The 24,686-nt window shown below is 53.5% G+C and overlaps 11 protein-coding genes across 11 annotated transcripts; 4 read left to right on the top strand and 7 right to left on the bottom strand.

Annotated features, from left to right (window-relative positions):
* Window positions 1-917: 917 nt before the first annotated feature.
* Window positions 918-1,694, bottom strand: RPL27B (60S ribosomal protein eL27; the record flags this gene model as incomplete). The annotated part of the gene is made up of 4 exons (XM_046082240.1): window positions 918-925; window positions 983-1,319; window positions 1,553-1,608; window positions 1,688-1,694. The coding sequence occupies 4 exons, from the start codon at window positions 1,692-1,694 to the stop codon at window positions 918-920; spliced, it is 408 nt and encodes a 135-aa protein (XP_045938197.1).
* A 109-nt stretch (window positions 1,695-1,803) lies between these two features.
* On the top strand, window positions 1,804-9,609 carry LDX57_000593 (uncharacterized protein). The gene is made up of 2 exons (XM_046082239.1): window positions 1,804-2,590; window positions 2,706-9,609. Exons 1-2 carry the CDS (start codon window positions 2,523-2,525, stop codon window positions 9,307-9,309), a joined length of 6,672 nt encoding a protein of 2,223 aa, XP_045938196.1. The 5' UTR covers window positions 1,804-2,522; the 3' UTR covers window positions 9,310-9,609.
* A 432-nt stretch (window positions 9,610-10,041) lies between these two features.
* LDX57_000592 (TLC domain-containing protein) lies at window positions 10,042-11,330 on the top strand (the record flags this gene model as incomplete). Its single annotated transcript, XM_046082238.1, has 2 exons — window positions 10,042-10,521; window positions 10,605-11,330. The coding sequence occupies 2 exons, from the start codon at window positions 10,042-10,044 to the stop codon at window positions 11,328-11,330; spliced, it is 1,206 nt and encodes a 401-aa protein (XP_045938195.1).
* An 884-nt stretch (window positions 11,331-12,214) lies between these two features.
* Window positions 12,215-13,893, bottom strand: ssr3 (SWIB/MDM2 domain-containing protein; the record flags this gene model as incomplete). The annotated part of the gene is made up of 3 exons (XM_046082237.1): window positions 12,215-12,739; window positions 12,809-13,719; window positions 13,800-13,893. 3 exons carry the CDS (start codon window positions 13,891-13,893, stop codon window positions 12,215-12,217), a joined length of 1,530 nt encoding a protein of 509 aa, XP_045938194.1.
* Window positions 13,894-14,214: 321 nt separating this feature from the next.
* RPN6 (proteasome regulatory particle lid subunit RPN6) lies at window positions 14,215-15,572 on the bottom strand (the record flags this gene model as incomplete). The annotated part of the gene is made up of 2 exons (XM_046082236.1): window positions 14,215-15,221; window positions 15,305-15,572. The coding sequence occupies 2 exons, from the start codon at window positions 15,570-15,572 to the stop codon at window positions 14,215-14,217; spliced, it is 1,275 nt and encodes a 424-aa protein (XP_045938193.1).
* Window positions 15,573-15,878: 306 nt separating this feature from the next.
* Window positions 15,879-17,357, top strand: sof1 (rRNA-processing protein SOF1; the record flags this gene model as incomplete). Its single annotated transcript, XM_046082235.1, has 3 exons — window positions 15,879-15,881; window positions 15,956-16,935; window positions 16,997-17,357. The coding sequence occupies 3 exons, from the start codon at window positions 15,879-15,881 to the stop codon at window positions 17,355-17,357; spliced, it is 1,344 nt and encodes a 447-aa protein (XP_045938192.1).
* Window positions 17,358-17,561: 204 nt separating this feature from the next.
* Window positions 17,562-18,011, bottom strand: LDX57_000588 (uncharacterized protein; the record flags this gene model as incomplete). Its single annotated transcript, XM_046082234.1, has 1 exon — window positions 17,562-18,011. The coding sequence occupies one exon, from the start codon at window positions 18,009-18,011 to the stop codon at window positions 17,562-17,564; it is 450 nt and encodes a 149-aa protein (XP_045938191.1).
* Window positions 18,012-18,191: 180 nt separating this feature from the next.
* On the bottom strand, window positions 18,192-18,920 carry LDX57_000587 (uncharacterized protein; the record flags this gene model as incomplete). The annotated part of the gene is made up of 2 exons (XM_046082233.1): window positions 18,192-18,209; window positions 18,426-18,920. The coding sequence occupies 2 exons, from the start codon at window positions 18,918-18,920 to the stop codon at window positions 18,192-18,194; spliced, it is 513 nt and encodes a 170-aa protein (XP_045938190.1).
* Window positions 18,921-19,130: 210 nt separating this feature from the next.
* Window positions 19,131-20,507, top strand: LDX57_000586 (putative zinc metallopeptidase; the record flags this gene model as incomplete). Its single annotated transcript, XM_046082232.1, has 1 exon — window positions 19,131-20,507. The coding sequence occupies one exon, from the start codon at window positions 19,131-19,133 to the stop codon at window positions 20,505-20,507; it is 1,377 nt and encodes a 458-aa protein (XP_045938189.1).
* Window positions 20,508-20,805: 298 nt separating this feature from the next.
* Window positions 20,806-22,626, bottom strand: LDX57_000585 (uncharacterized protein; the record flags this gene model as incomplete). Its single annotated transcript, XM_046082231.1, has 1 exon — window positions 20,806-22,626. One exon carries the CDS (start codon window positions 22,624-22,626, stop codon window positions 20,806-20,808), a length of 1,821 nt encoding a protein of 606 aa, XP_045938188.1.
* A 352-nt stretch (window positions 22,627-22,978) lies between these two features.
* On the bottom strand, window positions 22,979-24,622 carry LDX57_000584 (CaiB/BaiF CoA transferase family protein; the record flags this gene model as incomplete). The annotated part of the gene is made up of 6 exons (XM_046082230.1): window positions 22,979-23,190; window positions 23,261-23,554; window positions 23,609-24,113; window positions 24,181-24,301; window positions 24,366-24,397; window positions 24,461-24,622. The coding sequence occupies 6 exons, from the start codon at window positions 24,620-24,622 to the stop codon at window positions 22,979-22,981; spliced, it is 1,326 nt and encodes a 441-aa protein (XP_045938187.1).
* Between the last annotated feature and the right edge of the window lie 64 nt (window positions 24,623-24,686).

Below are 24,686 nucleotides of genomic sequence, written 5' to 3'. Positions count from 1 at the left end.
CATATGTCTGGAACCGATAGGGTCGGAACTACATGGCCTAATCCGGCGGACAAAGGGAGTTTCTAGGGCAAGAGAGACAGACAAAGACCGGCAATGCAGCCCGTCGCAGTAGCTCATGTAGGTCAAAGGCCGACGAATACGAAGCTGTTCCAGGGCTGGCTTCTACTAATTGAATCTTGTTGACCCGCGAGCCGCTCCGTGCCGTCTACGCCCATTTCGCATGCATAAAGCCATAGACCGGTCCGGCCTATACTGGTCCGGTCCGTGATGGCTGGATGCGCCGTTGACGTTGGTGAGTACGTGGGCCATGAATGTCATGATTGAGAGCCCGTATGTACACCCCCGCCATTCGGCTATCCAGTTTCATGCTCCCGAGATGGGCCTTGAATGCGGAGATGGGAAAACTGCGTGATGCGGGGACGGTAGCGCCAAGAGACGTGCCTCTGGGACCAGTGCAGTCCAGACGCCATTCGAAAGCATCCCACATCCCACGCTATGTGACTGGACGAAAACGTGGACTTGAATGACTCGTGTTCCGATTGAGTTGAACTGAGCGTAGTCGCGATCGGAGGGTGTGGCACTTCGCTAGCAGCCATCGGCGCGGCAATGATGTGAGCCCAGACGGGCAACGTGACGGCGAGTGGTTAGAAGAGACAAAGAAAGATTTTGAATTTGTTCATATTTCCATTTCATTTCGAGGATGCCAGTTCCTAGTGGCCTCCTTCATTAAAAAAAAAGAAAAATGGCCAAGTACTGGACTTGTACATCGATACATCCCCAATCCTTCCTCCAGCGATGGTATACGTTTTCCGGTCATTCCCATGCTCCTGAACCGAAGTGCTCGATGCCTTTTTATTCCCTTTGCCGCATCTAAGACCTTGCGCGCTCAAACGACATAACGCCCTTAAATACCCCGTTTAGAAACCTGCGAATGGTCAGCACTAAAGTCCGAGACCGATCAACGTCCGGAACGGGTACGTACGCAGAGGAGTGAAGAACCAACGGTTCTTGCCGCTGGTGTAGCGGTCCTCAAGAGCCTTCTTGACGGTCTTCTTGGCGTCCTCACGCTGGGAGACCTCCTTGAAGGTGTCGGCGGAAACGGCACCCTTGAGACCCTCGAGCTCGAGAGTGTAGCGAGTGGGCATCAGGTGGTTGTAGTTGACGACCTTGATGAAAGGCTTGACCTTGCTGCGCTTCTCAACGGTCTTCTTGCCCATGCGACGGGTGACCTTGAGGGGGTAACGCTCGATACCGGCAACAATGGCGTAGGCGAAGGGGTGCGCCTTGGAGCCAGTGTCGTTGGGGTTGATGATCACAACCTGTAGATTCCGAAAAGACCCTGGTCAGCACACGTTCCGCCTGTTTTCAAGTCCATCCTCATTTTGCATCTTGTATCCTTCCATCCTCCTTCCACCTGTTTCTGGTCTTTCGGTTGATATCGATAATCGCTCATTCTCGAATTCGTCTCTTCTCGATCGGTTGTAATCGCATTCCCTCCGTTCCTTCTATCTCGCCGGGGATAAAATCAAGCGGGTTCATTTGTGAGTCGTACCTTCTTACCGGCGTAACGGCCACGGGTGATGATGGCCACACGGCCCACTTTCATGACTATAACAACATTCCGTCAGTATCGTTGGACAAGGGGAAAAAATTCCGTAGAATCGAGATGTAGCGGCGAACAACTAACACTTCATTGTGAAAGTCCCGGGAGCGGCGGTCGATGGGGTGGTTGTCGAGGTGCTTCGGTCGAGGAGAAGGTTCAGTTCTTTTTTTCGCTTTCGAGTGCACAACGACACGGGATCAGGGCAAGCGGCTTTGTGTGCCCCGTTCTCATTGGTCGACTTACCGACCCTTCAGCGCCGGGCTGTGACTATGCCAGAATGGGAGAGTTCCCCCATGCAGCCTAGCGCCCGAGATGGCGGAGAAACGCGACCCCGGGCAGGCACTCACCGCCTAGGGGAGGTCTGTTTACCTGACAACCAAACCAGCGTCGGTTGCTATGAGAGTTGCTTTGATGTGTACATCGGAGATTGGGCCGGCTTGCAGTTGACGCCCCATGAGCTACCGTGCCTTGCGGCGTGCATCTCCACTCTGATGTTTTCTTGATCTATCCGTACTACTTACTTATTTGAATGATAATCTACTCCGGAGTTCAACCGCCTTTTCCTCCTTCCTTCCTGCCTGCCTTGCCCCATCGCCGTCGCATTGTTGTGAGCCCTTGGTTGCCCTGCCCGGCATCCATCTTCCTCTTTTGCTAGCAAGCGTATAGTTCTGTCCTTTTTTGCTTCTTTCACGGTTTTCACGTCATTGCTCTTTCTGTGTGTTTTGTTTGCTACCCTTGCGCCATCCCTCGACTAGATCTACAGCTCTGGTCGTTTGCTTTCTCTGTTTTTGTTTTGATGAATTGATATGCCTTTACGACTTTGATTGACGAACATTCCGACGCACATTCCAACAACACAACCCACTTCGTCTTTTGCAAGATTGACGACAGTACCTCCACCCTAAGACTAGGTCTTAATATGCAATCGCATACGCGCGAAGGTTCCCAGGATCGGGAGCTAGTTCTAAGACGTCAATCAGTGCCCATGTAGGTGTCGATTATCGCCTCCCACCACGAGGGTCTTCTTTCTTCTTCATGTTTTTCTGTTCGATCGTTCAACGATGGATTACTTTAGACTGACTTTCAAACCGTGGAAACGAAGGTGGGACAGTTCAGACCCTGAACGGGCGCCTCCGCCATTGCCAATGAATCCCGGCTCCACGAGTCCTGCCACGAAGGGCAATGTCTCCCCGGGCATCCAAGCCGTGGCGGCTAACTTCGCGGAGAAGATGCGCGAAAACGCACCCAGCCCGTACACGACCAATCCGATGCCGAAGCCATCGTCGCCCGAGAAGTCCTTGATCAAGGGTCAATTCCATAAGCGAATGCAATCGTTCCAGAACAACGACCCTCGGTCCGAATTCCTGAATTACCTGGAAAGCAGATCCCCAGAAAGGCCGCTGAAGGCGTCGATACTGGATCCGAATACCAAGCAACAGGAGAAGAGCCCGACGAAGTCTAGCGAGGATCAGGAGAACCGAGATGCGGATCGCGATCTTCCCAATCTCCTCATTTCAAACCGCTACCTCTCGAAACCCATTCTCGGCGAAAGCACTCCTCCTTCAGCGACTATGCTGGCCTTGCAGAATATGCAGTTGCCGAGTGAAAGCGACGTGCACCCGCCCACGAAGAGCGATGACTCCGACCCGTTTGTAGTGGCTAGTGACCCCAATCCATCTAGTCTCGACTCTTTATCGACCCAGATTCACAGTCTCACGGACATCGCGAGTAATCTGCAACGAGAGATGGCACAGCTAAGCCGTCGAAGCAAAGATAACGCCACGGACCTGGTCAGCCTCAAAGCCGCAACCAACGCCCGAGATGAAGACATTCGAAAGAGCCTTCGCGATTTGTCCTCTAGCTTGTCTGAAAAGTTTCTAGATAGTGATGCTGCCATAAGGTGGGATTTCAGCACTCTCCTGGGATCTGATAAAGATATTAACAACAGGGACCCGGACAGTTCTCCGAACTCGAAGAAAAGTTTCTCAGCCCCCCGCATGCAAAGCCCCAACCCTTTCGCTGCAGCGATGGAGCGTGAGATGTGTGGCTCCCCGGCACCGATTTCTGACGGCTCTGCCAGCATTGCTCTGTTGGAGAAGGTCCTACGAGAAATGGCCACGAAGGAAGGTCAGGATAAGCTCGTGGAGCTGGCGGAAGAACTGAAAGCCAGACCGCCATCCGAAGAATCTGGAGCCGAGGCGTCTGGTAGTCACGTTGACAGCCATGTCATGGAGATGCTCGAAGAAATCCTGAACGTTGTGAAAGAAGATGCGGGGCATAAGGCACTGGTGCCAGCGCGACTCAATTTCGATGATGGTCCGATGCCGCAACGCTCGCACTCAGACTTCACCGGCACTCAGTCGAGGTCTTTCAATGCGGAGCAGGGCTTTGTGTCCGAAATGGACAACATGGAAGGAGTCAATGGCAGAGGTCGTTCTTTGATTCCGACCGAAAATCAGGAAGACCTGCTGGCTATCATGAAAAGAGTGAGGAGCAGTGTTATCGAGGGAGGGGGGCTTACGAATGAAGTGAAAGCTCTGGTGCGAGAACTCCGCGGAGAGGTTCTGGGAATGGGCAGAAATCTCGCGCGCCAATTTGAAGAGGCACAAGGGCCCCGAGCTCTGGAAGGCGGGCCCAACGGCCCTCCTGGACAGGAAGAAATCGCCGCGATAGTTGACGATTGTCTTAACGACCTAAAGGAGCAGCTTTCATCGATACTCGCCGAGAACCAGCGTCACTCGTCTGCTCTATCAGAATTCCGCGCTGCGATGGACAGTTCGGCAATCTATTCGATTATCAAAGGCGCTGTCGAGGACCTCGATTGGTCGCAGCTGCGGAATGCACCCCAAGGAAACGACATGCAGAAGGAGGACATCCTCGAGACGATCCGAGAGTGTTGGGAAACTTACAAGCCTGAGATCGAATTACAAAATTTCGGACTGGAGCGTGATGAAATTCTGGAATGCCTTGCAGAAGGGTTGAAGGAATATCAGCCGAAGGACGAGCACGCAGTCACGTACGACCAAGTTCTTGCAGCTGTACAAGCAGGAATGCAGGACTTTGCACCTCCTCCCAGCATAACGAAGGATGAAATCGCACAAACTATTCGGGAATGCTTCGAAAACAGTCAGCCCGCACCTCGGTCTGTCGAGCCTGAGCATCTGCATTCGATTCGGGATGAGATACTGCACGCAGTGACCGAATCAATAACGCCCAGCATTACCCAGGACGAAATCGCACAGACAATTCGAGAATGCTTCGAAAACAGTCAGCCCGCACCTCGGTCTGTGGAGCCTGAACATCTACATGCTATCCGAGATGAGATACTGCACGCAGTTACCGAATCGATAACTCCCAGCATTACCCAGGACGAAATCGCGCAAACGATTCGGGAATGCTTCGAACACAACCAGCCGACAGCTCGCTATGTGGAGCCTGAGCATTTGCAAACTTTTCGGGATGAAATACTGCAGGCAGTTACCGAATCAGTTACCACACAAAGTACGCTCACCAGGGAAACGCTCGACTCCGGCCTAGGCAGGGATGAGATCCTGACCGCGGTATCGGATGGAATCGAAGCACACTTTACGGCGGCCAAAGAAATGGACACCCCTCACATCACAAAGGAAGATGTAACCAATGTGGTCAATGACGCATTTGCTGCCCAACAATCTGTGGTCAGCGCTAACACCCAGCCATCTATCTCGCGCGATGATATCTTGAATGCCATTGCAGAAGGCATGGAAAACCAGAACTCTATGATCAGGGAAATCGAGCTGAACAAGGACGATCTCATGGAGGCTATCTCGGCTGGACTCCAAGAAGCACATGCAGCTACCAATAATGCTGTCGGCGATGAAATGCTAGGACGCCTTCAGGAGCAGCTGGAGGCAATGAAGGAAGAGACACAGCAACGCTCTATGTCTAATGAGCAGGACAAATCGCAGGTTCTGGACGCAATCAAAGATGGAATTGCTGTCGTGCGTCAGGAAGTTGAGACTTATGCTGCTGCCGCTTCAGAAGCCGCGGGGAAACATGAGATCATGGATACGGTCAAAGAAGGATTTCGCTTACTGCAGGCCGACATGGAGAAGACCATTACAGAAACCGCTGTCTCCCACGGATCTGGTGGCAATCCTGACACCCCGGAGCTTCTTGACGCGATGGAAAAGGAATTCGAACACCTTCGAACCAGTCTTAGCAACATGTTAATCCGAAGTAATGTATCTGCTGAGAAAGACGAAATCCTTGACGCCATCCGCGATATATCCGAAAGCCAGAAGGCCGAGAGCACAGGGAAAAGCGGCAGTACTGAAGATATTGCCGGACTTATCAAGCAGGAATTTGAAAGTCTTCGTGAATCGATGAACATGAGTCTTGTCCCTGCACAGGAGCCGAAATCTGACAAGGACGATATCATTGCCGCGCTTCGTCAGAGCCTTGAAACTTTCCACACTGAAAGAGAGGCCCCTAAAGAAGGCGGCGAAAACGTCTTTTCCACCAACGAGCTGGTTGACGTTTTCCAAGATGGAGTTGGTAACATCCGGGAAGACTTGGCCAAACTCATCGAAAGACCAGCTGCCTCGGACCATTCAGAGCTCCTCGAAACCCTGAAAGAAGGTCTCAGCAGTTTGAAGGCAGACGTCGAGACTCTGCGCGAGTCACCAAAGGGTCCCGAAGAAAATGAGACGACCAGGGGAGGGGAGCTGATGCTTGCCAACGAACCGAACACAAGCGCCGACATTGAAGGGCTTAAGGAACTGATTTCCCAGCTTCAAGTCAAAGTCGAGGCTATCGAATCAACCCCGCGGGCGGCTGAGCCATCTGCGGATGCTCTCAAGAAGGAGCACCTCGATGATGTCTTGGCAGGTCTTCACGAGCTCCAGGGTTCTATTTCAGGAATTGTAGCCCGCGAGAATCCTGCAGACGAGACGACAGCCAAGAAGGAGGACACGGATGCTATCGAGACCTTGCTTCGTAACACGAAGTCTCAACTTGACGAAATGACGTTCCCTGCCCCGGACGAAATAGCACGGGCTGAGCAGCTCGGAAGCTTGGAGGCCATGGTCAAGGAAACCAAGGACGCTATCTCTGAGATGGGCACTCGCTTGGAAGCCGAGGGTCCAACGAAGGCTGAGATCGGAACCCTCGAGACCCTGATGAAGGATATGTGGATTGCCCTCGACGAATTGAAGGGTAAGGGGACAGAGGAGGAAACCGACAGTGAAAAGCTAGTCAAGGCCGACCTGCAGACGGTCGAAGCGATGATCTTTGAAGTCAAGACACAGGTGGACGAGCTTAAGCTTCCTGATGTCGAGACTCTACCGACCAAGACCGATTTCCAAGACCTCTCTGCCCTTGTTGCTGAATTCAGGGAGAAGACGGAAGCCGAGAACGAGATGACGGCCCAAGGCTTCGAAGCACGGAAGGTGGAACACGCCGGTCTAGCTGAGAAGGTTGACGAAGCTCGGGCGGTCGTTGAGGGTCTCGGAGACGAACTGAAGAGCAAGCTCGATGGCAGCAACGAAGGTCTTTCCGAGCTGAAGCAACTTCTGGAGGGGCTAGCAGCCTCTGCAGAAAGCTTCACGACGGTTGAGAATGTCAACGAACTCACAGAACTGATCAACCGGGAGTTCGAACGCGCGCGCGGCGAACAGGACGCGGAAAAGCTGGAGAAGGAGGAACGGGACGCTGCAGCTGTTGTGAAACATGACGAGACCAGGGCCGCTATCATTGTCGAGCTGGGCACCAAGATCGATGAGAAGCTTGGCGAAGTCATCGGCAAATACGACGAAGCTCAAACTGTCATGGAAACGAAGTTCTCGGACTCTGCTCAACGTGACGAAGCTAACCTCGAGGTGGTCACTAGCACCAAAGCGCTGGCAGAAGATATCAAGCTCGTCATTGGATCGATGGGCAACACTGTCAACGAGGCCTGCGAGCGGATGAGTGTCGATACCAAGACCATCTTTGAGAAAGTCGATACGTCGTACAACAAGATGGAGGAAATGCAAAACGAGGTCAAGACACAGCAGGAACAAGCTCGGTCGGACATTGAAAGAGCCGCCGCTGCGACTGACCGTGTAGAAAGCAAGTTGCACGAGTTCCACCCTCAGGTCTTGGAGTCCATTCAAGAGATTCTTTCCATTGTTGGTCAGCATTACGACCACTCTCAGAAGTCTGCTGAAGACCTGAAAATGGACCTTTCCACTCTGCCTTCTACAATCCCGCAAATGCTTCCTGCGTTACCGCCGCCCGAACCGGAAAAATACGACGACAGCCAAGTACATGAGAAGTTGAACAGCATCCTCGACCATGCCAAGAATGAAAAGGTGCACGAAACACTCAACATCCTTGTGGAGCGTGTCACGAATGATCAAGTGCATGAGAAACTCGACCAGCTTTTGAGCCAGACTACAAGTACAAATAGCGAGATGTACGACAAACTCAATGAGCTGCTCAGTCACACTACGGGCACCAATGGGCCCGTACACGACAAACTCGATACCCTCATTGGTCATGCTACCAACACTGAGCAGTCGGTCACGCAGATGATGAAACTGGACGAAATGCACAAAGACATCATGGAAACATCCCGCAAGATGAACGAGATGTTCACGGCCCAGTCGGCGATGGTCGCTGATGACACCGAACGGAGACGCAAGGAAGCCGAGGAAGCCGCGGTTGCGCTTGAGCGACGTAACGCCCAGCGAGACCAAGTGGAAGCTGAGATCGTTACTCTCAATGAAGAGAAGGAATCGCTATTGAAGATGATCAGCAGCCTGAAGACCGAAAAGGAGGACCTTGTCAAGCAGAACACCAAGCTGAACAAGGAGGTTTCTGGTCTGGAAATGGCACTCGAGCTTCGTCAGGAAGAGATGCAAGTCATGGAGGACCGTGCAGACAGTTTGGAGAAGCGCATCCTGGAAGGCGTTCTCGATCATGCCCGCAGCGTGCTGCTTAGCCGCCCCAACAACATTCCGGGTTTGAATATGAAGAAGGCTCGCGGTTCTCGGGCGCGAGGGCCTAGTGCCGCTAGCAATGCCAGCACCGCCAAGGACAACCGCAGTATCCTCGGCAGCAGCGTTGGGTTGGCCCTGAAGAAACGAGGGCAAACTCCTTCACAGGGTAGCTCTGTGGCTCCATCCAACGCCAGCAAAGAAAGGCGGATTCTGAGTCTGAGTCACGTCACGGGTAACCGGGGCGTTTCAGACCGTCAAGCCAGCGGCAACAGTGGCTTTGCCAGCCTCAAGCGCAGTCACTCTGTCAAGTCCAACTTCTCCCAACGCAAAGCGTCATGGGGCGGCCGCAGCTCGGTAGCAAACAAGGAGAACGAGGTTTTCCCAGAGGAGGAAGAAAACCAAAGCGGTGAGGAAAGCGACACAGGTACGGAGCGAAGAACCAGCTACACCGGAACCTACACGGACAGCATGGTGTATGGAACCGGCAGCGTTGTCTCCACTGATCGACGAGTGAGTACCGCTAGCTCCACCCCCGGGGGAGCTGGAGCGGACCAGCATAAGGAACAGGATGAGAACGAGGAACCGGGTGCAGAGGAGGATGACGATGCTCAGACGACCAAGGGAGACGAACCTTCACATGACCGAGATGTGGGAGACCTGGACGCTGAGGCATCCAAGATGGTACTCTACGGCCAGCATAGCGACAGCGGACTCGGCCCAGAGATCACGAGTGCCGTGGGATAAACACCGAAATGATACCCTCCGTCACGTTTACGACCCGAAATGATCGTGTGCAGCAGCAATCTGATGCCAATCCTTCCCTGTGATATTCTTATACCACCTCTGTTCCTTTCTGGCATGTTGATATGTTTTCCTCTTCTGATGTCTCTTTTAGTTTTCTTTGAGCCAGGCACCCGATTCATGTCGGCGTTGCAGTTCTTTTCTTTTGTGATTTCCTTTGTTTGCAAATTAATTTTATGGTTCAATTTCCTATGTACAGAGTCCCAGTGAATTACATGAATAATGAATGTCTTCTATCCTTCCATATCGCCTGATATTGTAGCCTGACTGCCTGAGGACGTCAGGAACCCCCTGCGAGTCAGATGACCCCGGGTGTAATCACGTGCCGGATCAGCCTTCCCAACGGAATCCCAACTGTGGCGGCCCCACGAATCAGGCATCAGCAGGCACGCGAGCAAGCCTCGGCGCTTCATTATTCAGGCGGCCTTGCCTTGTTCTCCCTCTCCCTCACTCGGCTCTCTGCTCTCCTCGCTTCTTAACTCCTCCTCTCCCCCTTCTCCACTATGGCTGGCCTTGAGTCCGTCTAAGTCTCCACCCGACTTTTCTGGACCTTCCTCTCCTTCCTCCCTTTCCTGGAGGCATCGCTATCCTAGCTTTGCCCCTGGAGTAGCTATCTACAACTAGGAGTACCGTACCTCTTCCTTCTCGGCCCTCCCCGTCGGAAGAGCGGTCGGCATGTTGGACCCATTGCCGCCTCCTCCGGGATGGCTGCGAGACGCTGTCGACCCCTGGGCGATCTATTATAACGTTCCCGCCTTATCGGATCATATTCATGAGGTCCTGTTCTCCTTCGTGGCGTACGGGCTCATTCATTTCGTCCTTTCTCCGTTGCTTTCGCCGATCCTCTTTCCGCGACACTACCCCAAGCTCAACCGGCGGACGAAGCTGAACTGGGATGTGCATGTTGTGTCGTTGGTGCAGAGCACCTTCATCAATGCACTGGCCCTCTGGGCTATGTTTTCGGACGAAGAGCGGAAATCGATGAATATCGGTGAACGCATCTATGGATACTCGGGGGTTTGTGCCATGGTGCAAGCTTTCGCGGCGGGATACTTTGTCTACGACTTGATCGTTAGCTTGATCTATGTCCGGATGTTCGGAATCGGCATGCTCTTCCATGCTGTCAGTGCCCTGTGGGTTTTCAGCTTCGGATACGTACGTTTCTTTGAACACCTCCCATTCTACGTCTTCCCCAATTGTGGAGCACTCAGCGCTAACTTTCCGACCTACCATTCTAGAGACCGTTTGTCAACTTTTACTCGCCCGTGTTTATTCTCTACGAGCTCTCCAGCCCCTTCCTCAATATCCACTGGTTCTTGGACAAGCTCAACATGACCGGCAGCAACCTTCAATGGTACAATGGCATGATGCTCCTCTTCATGTTCTTCAGCTGTCGTCTCGTCTGGGGCACCTGGCAATCCGTCCTCGTCTACCGAGACATGTGGTACGCCCTCAAGCAAACCTGGGATACCTCCAGCTCTAGCCCCGGGTTCCCCGTCGACATCTCGTCGCAGGTCTTCGGTCTCCGCGACCCCACGGCCCACTGCCACGAGCTCGACGAGGTCTGCCGGAGTGCCGGCGCGGAAATCTCCCGCTACGCCTCTCACACCGCCGGCGGGATCCCCACCTGGTTGGTCTTGACGTACGTCGTCTCCAACGTGGTCCTCAACTCGCTGAACTACTACTGGTTCTCGAAGATGATCGAGACCGTCATGAAGCGGTTCCGCGGTCCCGCGAACCCGGCTCAACCGCCGCCTGCGGCGAAGAATGAGGAAGAGAAAACCGCTCAGCTGACGGACGACATCGCGCAGAAGGTCGTTCTCGATGCCGCCGCCAAGCTGGAGCAGGAGGAGGGGAGCTTATTCCACGGCGATGAAATCAACGAGAAGATCGCCTCCGCCGTGGATACCGGGATCACGGATGAATTGCGCAGGAGGAAGGCTGACGTAGCCTCTGCGTCTTAAGAGTGATTCACTCCAAGTGTGATTGATCCTTGCATCCTGCACAGACAGCTCGAGACCGGACTCTCAATTCGAACAAATGCACAGTAGTGCTCAAACGTGCAAACGAAATCCGAAGCATTTTATCTAATCCTAAATACATGCTTCTGTTGACGAGGACTCTTTACTTCTTACCCATAATTCCCTGCTTTATTCATAGTTTTGTCCATTTATATCTTCTGAAAGATGCGAAAAGATGAGTTGTTTTCTTGTTGAAAATCACGATGTTGTTGAAATCGGGCTGGTCTCTTTTATATCTATCTATCTACTCTCGTCCTCGGTTTATCTACGTTATATAACACTTCTTGCCTTGATTGATGCCTTGATGCCTTGATGTTTTCTCGTCAATGTCTGTCACGTCTGTTAGCTTTCTTTGCGTCGAGGGGTCAAGCCAAAGGAAGTCTATCATCTTGTATGATGGTCCCGGCTGTCTTGTTCTCCGGCGTGAACGAATTCTTTCCTTCTATCCTTGCAACTAGATTGGACTATGGAGTCTGTGGCTTCCTTTGAATTTCTCTTTCTTACTCGGGACATGCTTAAGAATATCATAAACTGGACTATCTTACATTTCTGTTTACATCTACAGTTATATTTGCATCTACAAGGACATCGATTTAAGAGTATCATAAATGACATTTACCCTGGAGTGACATCACCCCAGAGTCTAGAGAGAGTACAAGAAAAGAAAGATGGAAAGAAACAATTCGAATATTAAAAGTAACACTCCAATCCAAACACCGCATAAGCGCCTCTTCCAAGCCCAACAGATTTTTCCCTCCCATATCCGAGGAAATTATCATCAAAAAGTAATCAAACACCAACAAACAACACAGGCTGATTTAACAAAATCACCGTCCCATCGCGGCCTCCGGTTTCGCAAGCATGTATCGTACAGCTTCGCGAGCCACAGGGGTATCCCAAGCGCCGTCCGCACCTCCACGACGGAACTCCGGCCCGCTGCCATCTTCGCCGCCACCGCGCGTCGCCTCACCGAGAATGGTCTCGAGATCACGACGCTGGGAGTTAATCCAGCGACGCACAAAGTTAACCGGGTCTTTGCTGAGGGCGGTGTAGAAGGAATGTCTGGCGCGGGAATGCGTCAAGGTCTGGACGATGAGGGCGACTTGGTCGTCCAGGGAGGTGATCTTCTGCATGGCCATGGAGTATTGGTGGTTTTTCGTCAGAGCGAGCATCTTGGCGCGAAGAGGGTCTTCCACGGCGACTTGGATGTCGTAGACGGTGGCGGTGGGGTTCTTGTGAAATTCCTCGTCGACGCGGATGGTGTAGGGCAGTTTGACGGGGTCGATAGGGCTGGTGTGAGGACCGATGCTTTCGGGGATCTGAGGGAAGAACATCTGGTCTCTGCCGAAGATCTGCAGGATAGAAATTGTTAGGGATGCAAGCAATCGGAGAACCGGAACAGAAGGCAAGGGGGAACGAACCGCTCGTAAACGATGATCACAACGGACAAGGCGCTTCTCCTCATCTTCCTGGAGACCCATGGCACGGATATAATCCCAAATGCCAAGTACGATGCCACTGCGAGTCTCTTCTTCCACGTCGAGGACCTCCGCCAGCTCCTTGCTCAGCTTGTATCGCTCGGGCACCTCATCGTGGACCAGGCTGATCGTAATGTTCAAGTTTTCCTGGGACGCGCGAGAAAACTGCAGCGAATCGAAGTCCGCTGACGGGGGAAGCGAGGCGGCGTTGGGAGGCAGCTGAGGCTTGACCCAGCTGACGGGTTTGACCTCCTCCGGGTTGACCGTGGAGGCCTTGTCGAAGTCCACGGAGATGGTCTTAAAGAAGTGCGAGAAGCGCTGCTTTTGCTGCTTGGCACCAGATTTCTTGGCCTCCGAAGAATCCTGCTCCATAGAATCTCCATTCGATTCGTCGGCGGCACCTTCGTCGTCACTGTCCTCCGCCGCCGTAGGATCACTGTTGTCGTCCAGCAGACGTCCCTCAATGCGGACCTTGTATCGTCCCGAGCCGGGGTTACTGCCGGGCGCCGAGCCGTTCTGTCCGCTGGCGTCCTGCCAGGGCTGAGACTCAACGGTATTCGAGATCCAGATACGCATGGTGCGGTATTTCTTGACGGTCTTGCTAATCGAATCCTGGATGTCTAACCTCTTGCGAACGATGGCGGCATCCAGCCGTTTCTCCAGGTCGCGCAGGCTCTTGTACTGCTGCACGCCCTCGCCGACGATCACATCTTCAATGCCGTCGGGGATGTTCTTATCCGTGGGCTTGCGGCTGCGACGGAGAGCGGCGTCGTTGGGATGTGCCATGTTGCGCTGCGGAGGCAGATACTGAGGGGGGACGGGATGTTGAGCCATGGGAACCGGCATTGCAGGGCCTGGGCAGAGGAGAAGAAATTAGAAGTTAGCGTGAGAAGGAAAAGGGCACGGCGGATCAAGGGGGGGCCGAAGAACCGACCTGGTCCTGGAGGTCCGCGACGAGGCGTGGCAGGAGAACGTTGGGAGGCCTGCGGGAAGCCACGGCCGTAGCTGGGCGGCATTGGGGCATTCATGGTGCTCGTGACTTAGCAGACAGGGACAGAACCCGCAAGGGATCGGATCGGATTGATTAGGAGTTGGGACAAAAACGGTGTGGGGGTACACGATGGAATAGCAGCTTCCGATGGGTCGGAAGGAGGTCGTTTCTTTCGCGGCGTCGCGATTCTTTTGCCGCGATGGGCGCTAGTCCGTTTTTGGTAACCAGTTGTTCCCTCTTCCCTCTTTCGACTCTGGACATACACTACACTATGGGTGTGCTTGCTGCGATCGATTATTCCATTTCATGTCTGCAATAAATACTATATCATTTCTCTGCCATCATCTCTTCCCCTACCTCACTCCAAGAGCGAGGCCTGATTTGTGTACAGTTCCTCCACCACGTTGCTAAGCTTGGCTACAGTATCCAAGGCAGCGTCGTAGGCCTGGTCTCGCTCCGTCTCGTCGTAGACGATCAGACATCCCGAGCCTTGATCTAACACACCAATAATCACCTTGTCCAGAATCATCTGAGAAAGTTTGCGCTCCACCTGCTGCGTGTCCAGCCCGACCATCTTGGAAATGTGGTCCAACTCCACTCGGCTAAAGGGCTCGATCACTTTGATCAGGTTCTGCTCCAACATGGCATCGTAGAGTCGGCGGAGGTGGTTGCGGATGAACGCATCGCTGCCCAGCTCAAACCGGTAGTCCGAGAGAGCCTTCTCGTACTCTTCCAGCGACCGGTTGGCGTGAGCACGTGCCACGGCCTTCATGGCCTCGAGCCGAGGGCTGGCGTACTTCTGGGCTTGCTTGGAGCCCAGCAGGCTCGTCACGTCATCCACCAGGTTCAGCATAATCTTACAGAGTAGCATGTACTGGAGAGTTGCGGTCGCCTTCTCGCCCTCGTCCAACGAGCTGTAGCCCTCCAAAGCTTCGATGAAGTAGGAGTACGAGGTGTTGAAGTCCTTGTCCTCCGCATGAAGCATACCACTTTGCATGTCCAGGCCGGCTTGCAGATTGGGAGGTGTGTAGACGGACGCGGCCGATGTCCGGGAAGCTGTCAAGGCGGCACGCGCCTTGGCCTGGTTACCCAGGGCGTGATACACCCGCGACTCCAGCAGCTGCACTTCGACCAGCATGAGCTTATCATCCAATCGCTTCAGCTCGCGAAGGAGGGGTCCGATCAGGTTGAGAGCATCATAGTAGGATTGTTTCTGCATGTAAATGGCCACCAGACGGGTCTGGAGGTTCTGTCGAAGGAAAGACCGGCGTTCGGCGATGGCCCAGTCGATGCAGGATTGAATGACGGAGGTCTGGATATCGAGCGTGTTCGGGATCTCGCTGAACAAGTCCAGTAGCTGGCGGACTTTGAGGGAAAAGCAAAACAGTCAGTTCGAGTTCCATTTATCCCACAGGCGACTTCGTCCGCCCATCTTCAGTTTAACGTACCTAGCTTTGCAGTCTTGGCTTTGGCAAATGACGAGAACGAGTCCCGGCTGGTCTTGATGAGGTCCGCGATCTCCTGCGGCTTCTTTCCATCTCTGTACAGCTCTCCCAATCCGACCAGAGCATTCTCATAATCGCGAGAGGAAGCTTCCGTCGACCCAGGCCCTTGGGCTAGGATCTCTTTCAAGGTACTCTCAGCCTTCGAAGGGTTGGTCTTGGAGAGAGTCCGAGCTTCCTCGATCCGCTGAGCGGTTATCGAGGAGGGCGCCATAGCTGTATGAGTATGTGTGAGGTACTGGGATGCGTGCAGGTATCTTCTCGAGGAAATTGCGAGCAGGATGGGATGGCAGTGGTCGAGGAATGGCGGCGGAATGAGCTGGAAGAGGTGATGACAAGGCAGATGGGGGACGCCGAATCGTCACTGCTGGAGCTGCCGCGCTCACCGCCCGCGGCTTGGCGGACCAACCAGCGCAGGAGACTATCCGCCTTAAAAAAGAAAAAAAGAAAAAAAAAAGTTGTTGCGCTCCAAAACAATACTGGATTTCTTCATCTTCCATAACCAGAAGTTAAGGGCGTCATGGTAAGTGACCTTAAATCTTTCAGATTTTAAAGATAATCTGAGTATTTCTTGGTCCTCGCTAACGTGAGTCATAGAAAATCAAAGCTCTTTCTCGTCCTACGTCCTCGCAGCAGGCCCCGGGGTCTTCTGTCGTTCGACAGCCCCGAAACCTGGACCCTGCCCAGCATCCTTTCGAACGGGCTCGAGAGTACACGCGAGCGCTCAATGCTACTAAGCTGGAGCGTCTCTTCGCTGCGCCCTTCCTGGGACAGATGGGCGACGGTCATGTGGACGGAGTGTACTCCATGGCCAAAGATCCCGGCTCTCTTGAACGATTCGCAAGTGGTAGTGGCGACGGCGTGGTCAAGGTCTGGGATTTGACCACCAAGGGCGAGGTCTGGAACACACAGGCCCACGAAAATATCGTCAAGGGCGTCTGTTGGACGCCCGAGCGCAAACTACTGTCTTGTGCAAGTGATAAGACCGTCAAGCTGTGGGATCCGTACAATTCTGCCTCGGACTCTCCCCCACGGGCGACGTATCTGGGCCAGGGCCCTTTCACCAGTGTTACACACCACAGGAACCACCCTTCTTTCGCTGTCGCGTCTTCGCAGATCTCCATCTACGATCTTTCTCGGCCTTCCTCAACGCCCTCGCAGGTCCTTCACTGGCCCACTAACATCGACACGATCACCTCGGTTGCCTTCAACCAAACGGAAACCTCGATTTTGGCGTCCACCGGCATGGACCGCTCTGTCATTATGTACGATCTCCGAACCAACTCCCCGCTCAGCAAGGTTGTCCTCAAGCTGGCCTCGAACGCGATTTCGTGGAACCCTATGGAGGCATTCAACTTCGCTGTGGCCAACGAAGACCACAACGCCTACATTTTCGATATGCGAAAGATGGACCGCGCCCTGAATGTGCTGAAGGACCACGTTGCGGCGGTCATGGATGTTGAATTCAGCCCAACTGGCGAGGACCTCGTGACGGCGTCGTACGATCGAACCGTCCGTCTGTGGAAGCGGGCTGAAGGCCACTCGCGTGATATTTACCACACCCAGAGAATGCAGCGGTATGTACCCCACTTGGATTCTCTCCGAACACAATTGATCATTCTGACCCGTCTGATGCAGTGTTTTCTCCGCCAAATTCACGCCCGATAACAAATACATCCTCTCCGGCTCGGACGATGGCAACATCCGACTGTGGCGCACCAACGCCTCGGATCGCAGTGGAATCAAGAGTGCCCGTCAACGATCGAAGCTCGAATATGACCAGGCTTTGATTCAGAGATACTCGCACATGCCCGAGATCAAGAGGATCCGCCGCCAGCGTCATGTGCCCCGAACCATCAAGAAGGCCCGTGAGATCAAGAGAGAGGAGCTTGCGGCTATTAAGAGACGTGAGGAGAACGTGCGGAAGCATACTAGGAAGGATGCTCTGCCGAAGAGACGCAGCGAGCGTGAGAAGATGATCTTGACCAACGAGAAATAGAAGGCCGACCTTCCGGGGGCCAATGCCTTTCTGCCTTGTCTCTGGATCAAGGTTACCGCAAAGGCACGATCCTACATTCAAGGAACGATCGAAGAAAGAGGTAAAGCGAAGTCGTTCCAAGGCATTTCACATATATACATACGTCACGCCGATACGTTCCACACACATGGGGGGCAGGTCCCGCATGAAAAGTTTTGAATCCAACTATTTGACTGACCCTGCAACGGACGACCCTTGTGCAACCGCATGGTCGATGCCGCTCAGAAACCGGGCAAATCGCTGCAGACTAGCCGGCAACACCGCATACCAATTGACCAGCGAAGCGAAGGTGGGCATCCGAATCACGCCCGCATGGCCTTTGTCGATTGCCGAGACGATCTCCTGGGCAACGTGCACCGGTTCGAGCACGGGCGCAAAGAAACTATTCGGTGTTTGGACGGACTCAAACAGCGGGGTGGCCAGCTGCCCGGTCTCGACCAGGACTAATTTCACCTTGTCATCGTTTCCCGACTTACGAAGCTCGGCCTCCAGTGTACGGTGGAGCGCGCTCAGACCGGCCTTGCTGACGGAATAATCGGCGAGACCGGCGGCACACAGCTGACCGAGCACGGAGCTAACGTTCACCACGGTACCCCCGTTCGGGTTAGCCAACATGCGCGGCACAAACACTTGGCAGGTATGGAACACGGCGAGCAGATTCGTCTGGATGGTTTTCTGGAAGGCATCGGCCGACAGGGACAGCAGCGACTGGCCATTGATCCGAGCAGCGGCGCAATTGACCAGCACCGTAGGCGGACCCAGCTAGAATTCAGAAGTCGTTAGCATGTGATCAATTCAAATATCTCTTCCAATCTGGGTAGAAAATGTCCCGTAATTGTAAAACCGTGATAGTCCCACAAGTTCAGAAAAAAAATAAAAAATAAAAAATAAAAAATAAAAAATAAAAAATAAAAAATAAAAAATAAAAAATAAAAAATAAAAAATAAAAAATAAAAAATAAAAAATAAAAAATAAAAAATAAAAAATAAAAAATAAAACCCATAGGAAATGAGATAAAAAGAAACATACCTCCTTCTCAATCCTCCTCGCGACCCTCTCCACTTCCTCCCTCACCCCAATATCACACCGATAATAATCCACCCCAGGACACTCCCCCAAACACCCCTTCAACTCCTCTTCATCCTTAACATCCAGCACGGCCACACTTGCGCCTCTCAGGCCATACACCCTCGCAATGAGCAATCCCAACCCGCTCGCGCCGCCCGTCACGATGACGACCTCATGACTCGGATCCACGGACCGCGGGCCCCCGTACGCGACGCGCCGGTTGAGGAACCGCAGGGCGGCCAGAACGGTTAAGATGGTTGCGTAGCCTGTGGCGATAAGGAAGGCTGGGTCGCTGTAGGGTGTTACTTGGGCGCGGAGACAGAGGACGAGGACCCATGCGACCCAGGGGTGGAGGAGGGTGCGGTTGAGGACGCGGAGGACGAGGTCGAGGGTGAAGGCGTCGTAGTGGGAGGGTTGGACGGGAGGAGATTTGGAATTGGAATTGGAATTGGACATGGTGGTGGTGGTACTATTGGGTCGAGAGTAGGAAATACTACTCCGGATGGATGAGCCGGGAGTTAGGAAGGGTATATATAAAGCGAGTGGGGCGGGGTAAACATGCGGAGTTGGTACCTGCATCCTGCATCTACCATTCCACTTCAACACTATATAACTAAGTTATAACTCTAGAGTGTCAAAACACCATATCACCATAACACCATCAACATGCCTCGGCCTATTATGGTCCCCGTGAAATCCATCCCTAGGGCCCGACTGGCTTCCTCGGACCCCGATCCCAATACTCTCGCCGGGGAAATCACCTTCGATCCCAACCATTCCATCTCGATCACTCCCTCCACCGAGGATAACAGCACGGGGGACCCCCTGGCCCTCCCTGCCCTAACACATCCCCACATCCACCTCGACAAAGCCTTTGTGCATAGCGCCCTCCCCTCTGGATCGCATCTCCCCTCCACCGGCTCATTCCAAGAAGCCCTGTCCCTGACCGCGCAAGCAAAGGCCCAGTTCCGTCGCGCAGACCTGTTGCGACGCGGCGAATGGTTGCTCGCCGAGTCCATCGCCTCGGGTGTCACGGCCATGAGAGCTTTCGTGGAAGTTGATCAGACGGTGGGGCTGGCCTGTCTGGACGCCGGGAAGGAGTTGCAAACGCGCTGGGAAGAATTCTGTCGGATCCAGCTAGTCTGCTTCGCCCAGGATCCGATCTTCTCTGGCGAGGTCGGCGACGCGAATCGTGCGCTGCTGGAGGAGGCGCTGGCCCGGTATCCCTGCGTGGATGTTATCGGGACGACGCCGTACGTGGAGGCGAGTGGGGAGGCGGCGAGGCGGAATATCGACTGGGCGGTGACGCAGGCCTTGCGGTTGGGCAAGCATGTGGATTTCCATCTGGATTATAATCTAGATCGCGAGAGGGAAGCCCTCGTATGGTATGTCTTGGACGTGCTGCGGAGGAATCGGTGGACGGCCAACACGACCGACAAACGGGTGATGTTGGGCCACTGTACGCGACTGACGCTGTTTAACCATGAGGAATGGAGCCGGCTGGCGGATGAGATCCGTCGGGATAATCTCCCCGTGAGCTTTGTTGGGTTGCCGACGAGCGATCTGTATATGGCTGCGCAGCCTGGCAGTGGGGATGATGGCCCAAGCAATGGCCAGCCAAGGGGTACCCTGCCAGTCCCCGAGATGATCCGCAAGTACAACCTGGACGCCGTCATTGGGGTGAATAATGTAGGAAATGCGTTTACGCCGTGGGGGTCGCTGGATCCATTGTCGCTGGCTTGCTTGGGGGTGGGTATTTATCAGGCAGGCACGCAGGCGGACGCGACATTGCTGTACGAGTGCGTCTCAACACGAGCCCGCGCGGCCATTGGCTTGTCATCGTCATCGTCATCTGGTCTAGCCCTGAAAGACGGTGATCCCGACGAAATGTTGTTGTTTTCCTGTATGGATGATGCCGGCTGCGCCATGCCCAGGCCACGAACGCGAGTTGCGGATGTCGTATGGGACCCGCCTGCCCGAGTGAGCAGGAGCGTTGTCATAAGAGGTGCTATGAAGATGATTCCGAAGTCATTGTTGTTGTGAAAGCCAGCTCAATCCAATGACTTCAATTCAACGTAAGTCTGGTCTTGTCCCAATGAATGAAACATCTAATTATGTCGAAGGCGATGCACTACGGGAAACAAGAGACGACCGAAGAAAATTTCTCTAATACACATGGGTGTCAGAATCTAAATAAAGGATCCAAAGCAGGGGGAGGCAAGAGAAACCGCATCATCATAAACTCCCGCTGTATCAACGCCGCAAACCTCTAGAAGATAGTCGTCTGATAAACTAAGAATGAAACACTTCTCCAAGAATCATAAGAGAGAAAAGAGAGAGGTCAGCTGCCCCAGGTAGGTGCGACCCCATTCACTTTGGCTTGGGCCTGGGCGGGACCATGCAGCATGTAGCTGAATGTGGCACAATGAGGATCTTCGCGCATAATGTCGAGATCGTCCACGTTCATTGGGAGACGAACACCATTCCCGGCGCGCGGATACAGGCGATGTTCCTCGACCTCGTTCTCTGAGTCATCGTCCGCAGACTCATCGATGTGCCCTTTGCGAGTGCCAGAAATGGGTGGAACAAGGTCTTCTCCAGCTCCTGACGCCGAGTTCGCCGAGTTAGTGAGGGCCGGAGTGGTCGACGGAACAGAGAGGGGTGTAGAGGCGGTAGATAGATTAGGTTGGAAGGAAAACTTGGACGACGGTAGACTTTTTAGGTCCTCTGGGAACATTGGGATGGTCGGATAAGTACTGGATAGGGTAACGAGCAGCTCGACAAGAGCAGCATGCGAAAAAGTCGACAAGAAGTTGCGTCGTTCATCTAGGGAAAACCCTTCGCTACCGGTTTCTAACCTGGGCACTGCCAGCGGAAGATGATTTTGAAGACTGAACGACGGCCCGCTGAGCCTAGGGTTGCTGCGGACCACGGTAGGCTGCGTGATGGTGATCTTGACGGGCTTGCACCCCCCACAGTGCCATTCCTTCTCCTTGACCGTGATGAACTCGGTTTCGATCGGAGGATCATGGCAGAGCTGATGCCACGCCTGGTTGCATAGATCACAGAAAACGATCACATTGCTCATCGGACTATGGCCTCGCTGGCAATGTATACAATTGATATTGATGTCCTTTCCCTTTTGACTCACACGTTTGCGTTTGCGAGCAGCCGCGGTTGAACTCGGAGTGCCTAGCGAACCACTACTTGCTTTGGCCGCCACCGGCGAGGGCGCCGCAGGAACATAGAGCGAGGGACGGTTCACCTGTCGACCGGATTTCGTCTGCGTAGCTGCCGGTGTTATATCAGATTCATCCGAGCTGGAGTCGCCGGCTCGGATGATATCTTCACCATCACTGCGGTTGCCTCGTCTGCGCTTTTTGGTGCGCTTCGCCCCGTTTATAGATGTCGTACTCTTGCGTTGACGAGAGTCGGCTACTGGTCTTTTTGGTTTAGTTAAGGAGGTAGGCGAGGACGTAGCTTTGGCTGCCGGGATCGCTGGACCCATTGAAGCCGGGGGAGCCATGGGCTGCGACTGCACCTGCGACGGCACTGGGGGTTGAGTTGCGGCCACCGGACCAGCAGAAGGCGGATCTGAAGGTCTCGGAGCAATGGCCATGAGATGTGCTGGGTTTCCATGATTCTCCTGGGGAAGCGTCGATGCACTTGAGCTCGGCGCCTGTTGGGAAGCCGCAGGTGTCTTCGAGGTCATATGACTTGAATAGACGAACGGCGCCGTTGGCAGTTCTATAATGGTGGAAGAAGCTCTCATCTTGCCTGTGGGCTGCATACAGCGAAAATTGTGTAAACCTTGACTAAAGGATGGATTCGTCCACCTGGTGGGATTTGTTTCATTTCCTGGCTGCTGCTGCTGCTGCTGCTGCTGCTGCTGCGGTGGCGGCGGCGGTTGCTGTTGCTGCTGTTCTCGTCTGATATTGCCGGTGACCCGGGCAAGGAGCTCGGTGGTCGCCGCGGATAGTTTCGGAATGTGCACTTTACTGGAGGTAAAGGAAGAGGTACTGGATGGCCGCTGTTCGGGATGCGATGAAATGGACACCGAGGACGAGTCAATACTGGGAGCTGACGGTTGCGAACCGGAGGTGGTTGGTGGCGTTGTCTCTATAGACGCCAGGGAGGAAGAAACCCCATGTTGTGATGACATGCCCCCGACCAGGCCAAAGAAACACACACGCCCTGTCTATGGGTGTTTAGTAGGGTAGGGTGGTGAAAGCGAAGTGAGAGAACAGCTCAGGGTTTTAGTTGTTGCTGTCGCTATCCAAGGGAGGCCATTTGGTGGTGAACCGTTCCAAAGATCGTTATATATTGTCACGTGATGGTCTCCATTGCTGACTGGGGATTCTCTAGAGAATTACGGATTCTTCATGTAAATATTTACTTTCATGTCTATTTTCTTTGAGTTCTTCTCTATATGGTAGGTTTTTATTGAGCCCCTGTGAATTTCTTCACGCACTCACTCGTGCCTCACATTTCCACGTCACTTATCATGTCGCATTCTACGACAGCACCCCCTCCTGCTTCAATTGGGCAATCTCCTCTGCTTCATACTGAAGTAACTCTCCGAGAACCTCATCCGTATGCTGTCCTAGGGTTGGGGGTGGTGTTCGGATGCCAGGTGTCGCATGGGAATATTTGATAGGCGTGTTCACCAACTTAATGGGACCGCACGCCGGGTGATCCACTTCAGTAACCATTCCCCGAGCTTGGACTATTGGCAGTTAGCGTTTATGCAATCAAATCGATAAACAGACCCGAAAATATATCTTGGGGGAACTCACCATGAGAATGGTTCAATGTTCCTTGGATATCGTTGACCGCGGCATAGGGCATCCCGCTGCCTTCCAGAATCTCCAACCACTCCTGAGTAGTCTTCTGCTTGGCCCTCTCCTCGATGAGGCCGTCAATTTCTTTTCGATGTTTGACTCGGTCGCTGTTGGTGATGAAGCGAGGGTCGGTCTTCCACTCGGGAAATCCAAGACGATCGCACAGCACCCCAAAGAGCTTATCATTTCCTCCTCCGAAGAGGATGTCTCCATCGCGGGTTTGGTAGCTTCGATAGGGGACGATGGATGCTGAAATGGGTTAATACAAGATGTTGTTTTGCCTTCAAGACCGGAAATACTTACGATGCGCGGTCCCCCACCTCCCTGAATCCTTCTGCCCGCTGATCAGAGCGGAACTGGCGATATTCGCCAAGGTTGCAACCTGACAGTCGCTCAAACAAGCATCAATGTGCTGTCCCTTTCCAGTCCTGACTCGGGCCAACAAGGCCGCCATGATCGCATTGGATGTATACAGTCCCGTCGTCAAATCCGTGACTGCGACACCCACCTTGACTGGGTCGCCGTCTCGGGCGCCGGTGATGTGCATCAGACCCATCTCAGCTTCCACCATGACGTCGTAACCGGCGCGGTTGCTGTACGGACCCGTCTGTCCGTAGCCGGTGATACTGGCATATATAAGCTTGGGGTTGATTTCCCGAAGCGTCTCGTAGTCCATATTGTATTTCTTGAGTCCCCCGGGCAGGTAGTTTTCAACCAGCACGTCGCATTCTTTCACCAGCCGGTGTAGAATCTCGACTCCGGACTTGTGCGCAAAGGAGAGGCCGATGGATTTCTTGTTGCGGTTGACCTGTGCGAATCTATCAGTATTCCATCCGTACGAGGGCCCGTACAATGTCTAGTAGAGTTTCCCATACCGCAAGATAATAAGCACTCTCTCCAGGACCCTCCGACCCGTCCTCGTACTTTGCATAGGGCGGACCCCAGGCGCGAGTATCGTCACCGCGAGTGGGATGTTCCACTTTGATTACATCTGCTCTATTCGCCAAACCATCAAAGTCAGCATGGATCGGAGAAAAGGCTAGTAAATTGCGATGCATACCCCAGGTCTCCGAGAATCTGAGTACAGTATGGCTATAGTGCAGCAAGCAATCAGTATGGAAACACCGCCCAGTGAATCAGGTCCAGGTCACATACACCAGCCAATACTCTCGTCATATCCAGAACTCGGACACCCGATAAGGGGAGGGTGTCATTCGACGGCGTGGAGTAGGAGCGCCATTGCGGCGTGCGACGGACAACGTGGAGAGCCGACGGACGAGCGACGACGGCGCGGTGCAACTTCAAAAGGCCATGCATTGTGATCGCAATCTAGACATTGAAAACAAAAGAGCAAATTGAAATTGAATCGAAAATGACACAG

The sequence above is a fragment of the Aspergillus melleus genome, assembly GCF_016097325.1.
Source record: "Aspergillus melleus strain CBS 546.65 chromosome Unknown contig1, whole genome shotgun sequence".
NCBI lineage: Eukaryota > Fungi > Ascomycota > Eurotiomycetes > Eurotiales > Aspergillaceae > Aspergillus > Aspergillus melleus.
The sequence above is the reverse complement of the archived record's forward strand: the minus strand, read 5'-3'. Positions and strand labels throughout refer to the sequence as shown.

Excerpts from the sequence above, each read along its gene's own strand:
- LDX57_000593 (XM_046082239.1), top strand. The coding sequence starts at position 2,523 with ATGCAATCGCATACGCGCGAAGGTTCCCAGGATCGGGAGCTAGTTCTA. Across the intron at positions 2,591-2,705 it reads AGACGTCAATCAGTGCCCAT|GTGGGACAGTTCAGACCCTG; the intron begins GTAGGTGTCGAT and ends GTGGAAACGAAG.